This window comes from Pholis gunnellus (genome assembly GCF_910591455.1).
Source record: "Pholis gunnellus genome assembly, chromosome: 3".
NCBI lineage: Eukaryota > Metazoa > Chordata > Actinopteri > Perciformes > Pholidae > Pholis > Pholis gunnellus.
Window position 1 is genome coordinate 13,400,365 of NC_136529.1, and position 9,694 is coordinate 13,410,058.

The following is a 9,694-nucleotide window of genomic DNA, read 5'->3' on the forward strand; positions in this document are numbered from 1 at the left end:
AGCGTAAAATATGGCATTCAGCTGGGGTCAGGATTTGTAATATGCGGAAGTTGTCTTGTACAATAGTGAGAGACAGGAATGTTTTTTGTCCGTCGGAATGGAAATGTGAGGTTGTTGTTGCTGGTACGGTCCGTTAGCGAAGAGCACACTTGATGCTAACAGTAGCAGCAGACTAACGCGGTTATTACATAGTGTTGAGAAACTATCCGAGGTAACATCGATACGTCTTCGTTTCCTCTTAATCTGTCCGTGTTCTTTGGCTCTCTGGTTACTGTGGTCTTGCTGTAACTTTCCTTCAATATGTTGTTGACTTTCATGTGAACAGTCTCCACTGCTTCGCTGCTGAAAGGTGCTCCTGTTAGTGCACGACTGCCCTCTGCTGGTAGGCGGAGGACTTGTACCATTCCCCTTTTTGCTGCCATTTTTCATAATTATGTATCACATCTAGTAAGGTATGACAAATTGCTCATTCATTCATTTCCCAGTAAAAAAAATTAATAGCATCACAGTATCACATAAAACACATCTTGTGACAGCTTTGACTAAATGAATCATTGGTTTCAGTTTGGCAGACAACGTCATCAGTAAATAAATACACTATCTCACCTATGACTGTATGGAATTTTTTTTTTTTATGGGAGGTAAAAATAAACATTTCACAATGTTAAAGGGAATTGGATGTTGTCATAGGAACATTTCAACAAACCACGAGAACTTGACTCAATGACACCCTCCATGAAATATGTGTGCCCTGACATCAGTCAGAGTGTCTTCACCTCGCTGATGTCACTGCTGAGAAATGTTCTGCCGGGTGGCTTCTCTGTGCGTGAGTGAAGGATTTTGTGCAGAATGTTTAACCTTCTTCTGGAAAGTGTTAAAACTCTAAATAGTAGAAATAGTTAAGTGTCACTCAGAATGTGGTGGTTTTTGTGGTGTGGGACACTCAGTTTTGTAAGAGTGTTGCGTAACACTTTGTGTGTCAAGCCACACCTTTCCACGCCTCCTAACAAGCAGTAGGTGCGGTTGAGCAGGGCTCAAACATAAAGCTCAGTTGCCAGCAGCTATGGAATATATTGTCTCACAGGACAGGACAAGAATAAGACGTGACTGAAACATGTTGTGGACAATATTCTTACTACTTAATGGACTGCTTATACTAGTTCTCCTTTACTCCACTCGCACAAGGTAAAGCCTTTTATTAATATGTTGATATGTGCAGATATTAGATGGTTAACAAAGGTGCATTTCAGAGATTGTGATAGATTGTGAAGGTCTGCAAAATACTGCAAACACTTTAGTTTTGCTATTTTCTAAAGTTATGTCTAATATTAATCAAATACATGAATGAATAGTAATACTTGTATTAGAATACCTCTTAACTCATATATTATCTGACTGATAGAATGTGTACGTTTGAACAATGCTGACTATGAAACCCTGATTCTCTGCATTTAGTTCAAAACTCAAAATGATTCTTATCGTTTACACTGCGGCCTGTGTTTCAACCTCACGACAGAATGCTCTCATGACATAACTTGCTGTTGATTCCAAACCTGTTAGTTAAGATTCTTAAACCAATTGATAAACTACTTAATCACATTGTCAGTGGTGGACTAAAGGTCAGAGAAACCACCTGCAGGAAAAACCTGGGTGAGGAAAGTGAAAAGCATCGCTTGCAAGCGAGGCCCCGAACCGTGACCGCTCCGGCGGAGCTGCTCAGTGGCCAGCAGATGTATGAATGTGATCATTGAATGTGATCGAGGTGTTCCTGAAAAAATGTGAAACTTCCTACTGTTGTCAATTTAACGAGTTTCCTCATACTTCACAGACAGAATAATGAGCCTCCTCTGGACAAAGGACTCATTCCGTGGTTGGGCCACGCTCTTGAGTTTGTAAAAGATGCTGCAAAGTTTCTGGCCCGGATGAAAGACAGACATGGGGATATTTTCACAGTAAGTTCTGATGCAGACTGTGTAGGAACATTTGACTGCCAAATAGGAGAAAAAACAAATATGTAATGGTTTGAAAGAACATATTCAAAGACGTTTTTACATACAGGAGCAAAATTCTAATCAGGTTTTCACACGACAGCAACACACTATTCATTTTAGCAAGACATCATTTTGCATGTGTGGTGAAAGCAAGTTCAGTAGGCCTCCGTTATACTTTTAATCTGAATATATCTGAACTTAGTTCTGCATTATTCCATTATAGAACATAATGTTTCACTGAATGTCTTCGAGCAAAACACTGACCATTCCACATAACTTCAAATTAAGGACAAACAATGAGACGCATATTTTTGGATAGAAAAACCCTAATGAGAGTTGCTTCAAATAATGGATATCGGACAAACTAAAATGATGTCCTCCCAGGTCCGTGTTGCTGGTCATTACGTGACGGTGCTGTTGGATCCAAACTCTTTCGATGACGTAATGAACGACACGGTCTCCTTGGACTTCACCCGCAGCAGAAACCAGCTCATGAAAAGGATCTTCAGTCTGCAGCTGCCGACTCTCAAACCTAGTGCAGAGAGGAAGTGGATGGAAGAGTAATGAATGCATCTTTTAAACACAGACTTTATGGTTCACAAAATGATAAGACAAACTCTGCTTTAAATGCGGATTGTGAGTCTCAATGTATTGTTATTATTTCCTCAGGCATTTTCGAGGTGTCAGTCTCTCCAACCTCAGCAGCTCCATGAACACTCACCTTCAGAACCTGCTGCTGAGTGACCAGAAAGACTGCAACCCTTCAGAGTGGAGGCAGGATGGACTCTTTAACCTTTGTTACAGCCTCCTCTTCAGGTAACACACAGAGTTTCAAGCCCTCTAACATCAACATAAATCAAATGATGTCACTGTTTATACTACCAGGAGTGACAGGCAGGAAGATCTTCAACTTTATTGTTGTGCTCAGGGCCGGATATCGTACATTGTTTGAGAGGAGAGACAATGCTTCTGCGGTCTACAAAGAATTTCGCAAGTTTGACGATCTTCTCGCCAAACTGGCTCGTAGCTCACTCAAGCGAGGTAAAGCCGCACAATAGCAAATTAAAAGTCAACTTGTTTTACTTTTGCTTTGCCGTTCTGACTTCATGTGTGTACAGCACAGTACGTATGCATGAAAGTATGTTGGCTCTTCAACAGGGGAAAGCAAAACAGCCAACTCATGCCGGCTGCGACTGTGGGAGCTGCTGTCCCCAAACTGTCTGAGCGGAGGGTCGGGGTCAAACTCTTGGCAGCAGAGCTACCACGACTTCCTGCAGGAGGAGGGAGTGGATGCGGAAATGCAGAAAAGAGCTCTACTTTTGCAGCTGTGGACCACACAGGTGAGAGCTGCTTCATTGCCTGTGTCCCTCTACCACACACAGTCACACACATCTCAAACACACACACACACAAGGCCACACATGCCAAAACATACAAACTTCCCACGCCCATACTGCATGTTTCAATTCCACTCTGTGTGCTCAGCCTGCAAAACAAATCCTCTCTAGAAGCTACTCAGCGCTACCTGCCTCAACCTGTAACTCAGAGTGGAGTTTTGCAAATGATGGTAATGTGAATCAGTTTCCATGACACCTTGTCTTGTTTGAGGTTTAGTAATTACACATGAGCACAGTGAGTAAGATAATTGCGTTAGTCAGCTGAAGTCGCTTCCTCTTTTTCATACTGAAACCACAGAGGGTCATGCCCTCATAGGCGGAATTTGTGCTGTCAATCAGGTTGTCCACCGAGCTTTGTCTAGTGTCTCAGACTTCACACCTCACCCAATACTCAACTATTAACAATAGGTGTGAATACAGAATTGTTGCTTCCTCAATCTCAGCAGGCCCGACACGTTTAGATTACAACATGGCGTAATTGCTCCGTGCTGCCAGGTGGAGGAGATAGCAAGCTGTTTGATTGTCCTGGTGTCTGCTGTTCCTCTATGCTACATTTTAGCTGGAATAGCTTCAGTCCTCTATTTACCTGCCAGTCTCACTGGATCAATATTTGTTCACCCAGTAACAAGGAGAAACCTTTGCCAGTCCACCCACGGCAAGCTCTTTAAGATGCTCTGCTGGGGGTGGGGAAGACCGCTATTCCCCCAGCATGTTTATTTGTGCTTTATCATGTCTGCTGGGATATTCGAGCACACACTCTCAGTCTGGGAAGGAAACTGGAGCACCACTGCAGAGAATAGAGGCATTAGATGCGAGTCCAGCGGGACGTTCCAGAGTGAATGTGGCTGTTATACGTTTTGTTACTGGCAATGCTGGGATTTCAGCAAAACCACAATTTCATCCTGATTCCCACACAGGCTGGTGGTAGCTGTTTTTTAAACAATAATTTTCATTGACTGAAATTGATTTATTAGTTACTTTCCTTTTAGAGGAGATGGGGATTTAAGGTGTTGAGGTGTCTGTACACTCTCATGCCCACACATTTTAATGTAGTCATTTTAATGTATAATACATTAGTTTTAGTTGTTTTTGTTTTAGTCGTGCACTCCCAGCTTTTCTCAGTGCCAGAGAACAAAATTATGAGAATTTAACTAGAATAATAACTAGAATAAAATTATGAGTGATGATAAAATTACTTGAGGAATAGTTTGACAATCTAGGAAATATGCGTAGGCAAGAGTTACTAAGTGTTTCGATGAGGAAGTTGAACCCACACTCATGTCTATGCGCTAAATATGAAGCAGGAGCCACCGGCTAGTCCGCTTAGTTTAGCATGAACACTGAAAACAGCTAGCCTGGTTCAGTACATAATAACAAAAACTGCCTACCAGCACTTCTAAAGTTTCACAATCAACATGTTACATCTTGTTTGTTTAATCCGTTCAAAAAATGTAAAAACTGCAACTACAGTAATTGCATATTTAATTTACAGACATGCAAGTGGTATCTCATCTAACTCTACAAGCATATTTCCCCAAATGCTGACCTATTCTTTTAAAAGTACCCACCCTGGGTTTAGGTTACCAGGCTCATATCATAATGATGATTGACCTGAAGATCTTACAGGGCAGAAAGTCAATGTGTTGCTCCTTAAGTTGCTTTTGGGTATTTGCCCTGGCTGTCAATGGGGAGCTGACCTGAGACGTGCAGAGGTTAGACAGCTCCCTTAACCCATAGCAATTACTGTCTGACAGGCTCAGGTGTGTCTTCTCGAGCGGCTGACAGCAGTGTCTACAAATTGTGTGGACTGATTCTCCTCCTCACATCAGTCATATTCAGGCTGCAGCATTACAGCTCCATATTGAGTACCTCCATATTAAATGCATTGTATGTCCACATATACAAAATGTAAAAGTTTTGCAAAGTTGTTCATACTAGAAGCTTTGTATAAAGGACTGAGTTTGTGCTAAGTTGGGTGTTTTTTCTTTAAGTGCAATGCTGGACCTGCTGCCTTTTGGCTCCTTGGCTTCCTGCTCACTCACCCTGAGGCCATGGAGGCTGTTAAAACGGAGATCAGAGGCCTCACTCTCCGCGACACCACCCTGCAGCACTCTCCCATCACCCTGCTGGAAGCACACAGCACACCTGTGCTTGGTACGCAACAGCTGCTAGCAGCCCCTTTTCGCTTACTTTACTCTTATGACTAGGTTTAGCCACTCCAGTAAGGTGGAATTGAAAGGCGTATTTGACTTGTTGATATGAACAAGTTAAGTGCAGCATGCTGAAACAATGACAGCGACAATACAAGTTTCACCTATGATTCAATTAAGTAATGATTGCCTTTTTTCATATATTCAATTTCCGTGCAAATGTTTGTACCTCTCCAAATTAAGCCCCGAGGGCTGATGTAACTCGCACTGACACCCCTCCGACATCATCCACTCTGCTGTCCTCTCCATTCTGCAGATAGCGTTCTGAGCGAGACCCTACGGCTCACCGCTGCGGTAATGATAAGCAGAGAGGTGGTGCAGGACAAGAGCCTGCACATGGCCAGTGGACAGGACTACCACCTCAGAAAAGGCGACAGAGTTTGCCTGTTCCCCTTCCTCAGCCCTCAATTGGACCCACAGATACATGAAGAACCACAGGTACTTAGTGATGAAAAACTGTTCTTGTGACGTGCATGAGATGCTGTTATCACTTAACATTTAGCGGTATACAGAGCCTCCACCGTCATAACACATATAGTTGTGTACCTCCATTTGATATTTCTAAGCCATATTGTAGAGCACAAAGCAATCTTGAGGAGGCAGGATTAAGCAGTGTGATTTAAATTACTAACAGAATACATCCTTTGGGATGAGCTGTTAAATGCCTACAAATGAAACAAGTAGAAGTTGACTAGCAATAGAGCGAGATCAATTCCCAATGTTCATTCTGTTTATTTGTCTCCAGTGGTTAGAGGCGATACTTCCATATTATTTTTTAACAAGAAATAGAGCAAGAGACATAGGATCAAACCTATTTTCATGATTTTATAATGCACACATTTTATGCCTTCATGTTTTTTTTTTTCTTGTCTCCTCTTAACAGATTTTCAAGTATGACCGCTTCTTAAATGACGATATGACAGTGAAGGATAAATTCTACAAAGATGGAAAAATGCTGAAGTACTACACCATGCCCTGGGGTGCAGGGAGTAGCATCTGTGTTGGGAAAGAGTTTGCTGTTACAGCCATTAAACAGTGAGTGTAGAAATCCACTGCTTTTCAATCTCTTTATCTTTCAATGGCCCATTGATGGTTTTATAACGATACATTAATGATCAAAGCATTTCCTCCAATTTCCCCCCAATTACAGGACCAGCAAAGTATATCTCCACATAACATTTTCCTCTATTCTTTAGTCACTCCTGCTTCATTTTCCTGTCATTATTAGCAACAAGCTGTAATATAATAATCGGTTATACTCTGTAATGAACTGCAGGGTTCAACAACAAGGACGGCCTGCTTGCCCTGGGCAAGTGAAATGCCACATCAGGCCAGTAAATTTTGCTAGTCACTTGCCTGATCGAGCAAGTGGTAAAAAAAAAGAAGCTTTTTCCAGAGCTGATGATGGATGTAGCTAAGGAGAGAGCCATCTCGCCCCCTTTTCATCTCGTTGCACATGTGCATTACCGATAGGACACTTGCGAGAAAATGGCAGCCAGTAAAGACATTTTATGAACTCAAGTGTAAGCGAGCATTTCAAGTATCCTGGAAACCTAAAAATGTTCTTGAATAAACATTAAACATGGCAATTATCTTTAGACTTTGTTATTTAATAACCGCTAATAAATAACATAGAATAATTTGTATCTGTAGCGGCAAGTAAAAATTGACTTAGGGCTGACCTTTATGAAAATGGTAATGGACAGTCATTTGGGAGAGCGTGCCCTTTTCAGACATCAGATCCAGTAGCAAAGGTTAAAGGTCAATCCTTGCAATGCACAACACACACACACACAAAAGAGCAGGTATTTATTTAGGCTTTTTGCTCTTTATTTCAGATTGGTTGATTTACTTGATGTGATGTTGACATAATTTCTGCATTTAACGTAATGAGCGAAACCCAATATTATTATCGTCTTATAAGTGGTGTTTATCAGTGGGCGGTCTGTCGTTGTTCTAAACTGCTTTTGCCTCCTGTTTCTCTAGATTTGTGTTCTTGCTCTTGACCTATCTTGATCTGGAGATGTGTGACCCAGAGGCTAAACTGCCACCAGTTAATTCCAGTCGCTACGGCTTTGGGATGCTGCAGCCGGACGGAGATCTGCAGGTCCGATTCAGACTGAAGAGGACACTGCGTGAAATGTGACTCAATAATTTGATTAACTGTACATAATTGTAAAATTGTTTATTGATAAAGCATTTGTTTTATGTGCTGCAGCACTGCTACCATTTTATATTTACTCAGTGAATCTATATATCAAATTGAACTTGTTTGTTATTAATATTTTCAATAAAAAAAAAGAAAAACGAGATACAGTATATCTCATTTTTTATTTTTGCTTCCATACTTTGGGCAACACCTGAACATTCATCGGCTTTTAAGTCCCCCTTCACTCAGAAAACTCTTTAAATGCGAGTTTTAAATGTTTTTGTCACATCACAACTAGTTTGGAAGCACCACGGTCCTGTTTGCAACTTATCGAAATGTGAAACTTGAAACCTCCTGCACACATAATAATAATAGTGATAATAATAACATTAAAAATACATTAGATCTGTATAGTGCTTTTCAAGAACTCAAACTCCACTCAGTGGGGGCCAGTTGGTGAAGAACAGGATGTTTGTAGTTGATCCACTGGTTTCTGAGTGGTGTAATATCGTGCCAGGGTTTGGTGTGGGTTAGAAGTCTGGGCGGATGCGTTCTGGACCAGTTGGAGTCTGTTGATGGAGCTAGCACTGATGCTATAGAGGAGTGTGTTGCAATTATCAAGACGGGGTGTGGATCAATGTTTCAGCAGCAGGACGTGTGAGAGAAGGCCGGATCATAGCAATATTGCAAAGGTGGGTAGAAGGAGGATTATCGAAGGTGGAAGAAAGAGGATTTGATAACTGAAAATACACTGATAATTGATTTGAAGGCTGACTGAGGATCTCTTGTGTCCCTCCTGCACCGCCAGATTTGTCACGTGATCTTTCGGATGGGGCTCGACCGCTGGACTAAATCACCTGACCTTATAGTTAAAACTACAGCTCCAACTACAATAGTCTGGTAATGTTTATATAATATAACACTCATAAAGACCATTTTCAGCAGAATGAGTACTTTTAATATTGGTATATTAGGTACTTTTACCTTGTATGATTTTGAATGGAGGACTTTTACTTGCACTGGAGTATTTTTAACTCGAATGTAATGTATGTCTGAATACTTCTTCTACTGCTTAGGCTATATGTGGAGATAAGAGGAGGGTAAACCCAGCTATTCTCATCATATTAAGCATTACAGCCTTTTCTCTAAACATGTACCATTGGTTCTCCTTGTTGTTGGCTCTGTGCCTTCAGATCGTATGATCATACATTTACTCATCCATCTTTTATGTGCACTATCATTACATGATGCCTTTATCTAACCGTACACCTCGGCCTAAGCACAACAACAGTGCCCATAAGTGTTGTTGTTTTATTGATACACGCAGACGTGAAGGCGCGGTGCTGAAAGAGTTAATCAGATGTGGAAGACAGCGCTGAGAAGCCATGGATTGACTTTCAGAGAGATGCGGCGCCTCCTCGCACAGCTGACTGAGAAACACAGGTAGTCTGTCCGTATGATCTCCGGGCATACTTGTTGATCTTCGAGGCGAAACCCTGACGGCGATATGCGGAGCAGGAAACCGGCGGGCAGTAAATCGTGCTGAGGATCTCTCTGCCATGTCGGAGGCACAGGAGGGGGAAATGAATTGGGTTAAACCATGGCAATAGTAAACCAATAACGTCGCCTCCTTTTTTTTTTAAAAAATGCTCCTGCTTCATCTCCGTTTGTGCCAGCGGATTGATTGTTCACGGAGCGGTACGTGCTGGTTTGTTTCAGTGCAGGATGACAACAACTCACTACGGTATTTTTGTTAAGCTTATTTGACTTTGAATCATATGTAGCCTAACCTATAATTGTATTCGATTATCAGAGGCATGTAGAAACTGCACCAATGTGGAGCAGGCAGCCTTTGACAAACGAAATGCTTAACGATGGAGGATTTGCGTTCACAACATTGCAATTATAGATGATTAAACATCACAATGAGCTTAATCTCAGTAACAA

General features: G+C 41.6%; 1 protein-coding gene across 1 annotated transcript; it reads left to right on the forward strand.

Annotated features, from left to right (window-relative positions):
* Nucleotides 1-1,055: 1,055 nt before the first annotated feature.
* Nucleotides 1,056-7,888, forward strand: ptgis (prostaglandin I2 (prostacyclin) synthase). The gene is made up of 10 exons (XM_079186460.1): nucleotides 1,056-1,185; nucleotides 1,829-1,952; nucleotides 2,376-2,551; nucleotides 2,661-2,807; nucleotides 2,920-3,032; nucleotides 3,150-3,331; nucleotides 5,380-5,542; nucleotides 5,855-6,036; nucleotides 6,482-6,633; nucleotides 7,585-7,888. Exons 1-10 carry the CDS (start codon nucleotides 1,115-1,117, stop codon nucleotides 7,742-7,744), a joined length of 1,470 nt encoding a protein of 489 aa, XP_079042586.1. The 5' UTR covers nucleotides 1,056-1,114; the 3' UTR covers nucleotides 7,745-7,888.
* Nucleotides 7,889-9,694: the final 1,806 nt, after the last annotated feature.

What these genes read in the sequence shown, in the direction of transcription:
- ptgis (XM_079186460.1), top strand. Translation starts at nt 1,115, where the DNA reads ATGTTGTGGACAATATTCTTACTACTTAATGGACTGCTTATACTAGTT. An exon ending in TGCAGCTGTGGACCACACAG is followed by an intron (nt 3,332 to 5,379) that starts GTGAGAGCTGCT and finishes TTTTTCTTTAAG; the next exon opens with TGCAATGCTGGACCTGCTGC. An exon ending in AGATACATGAAGAACCACAG is followed by an intron (nt 6,037 to 6,481) that starts GTACTTAGTGAT and finishes TCCTCTTAACAG; the next exon opens with ATTTTCAAGTATGACCGCTT.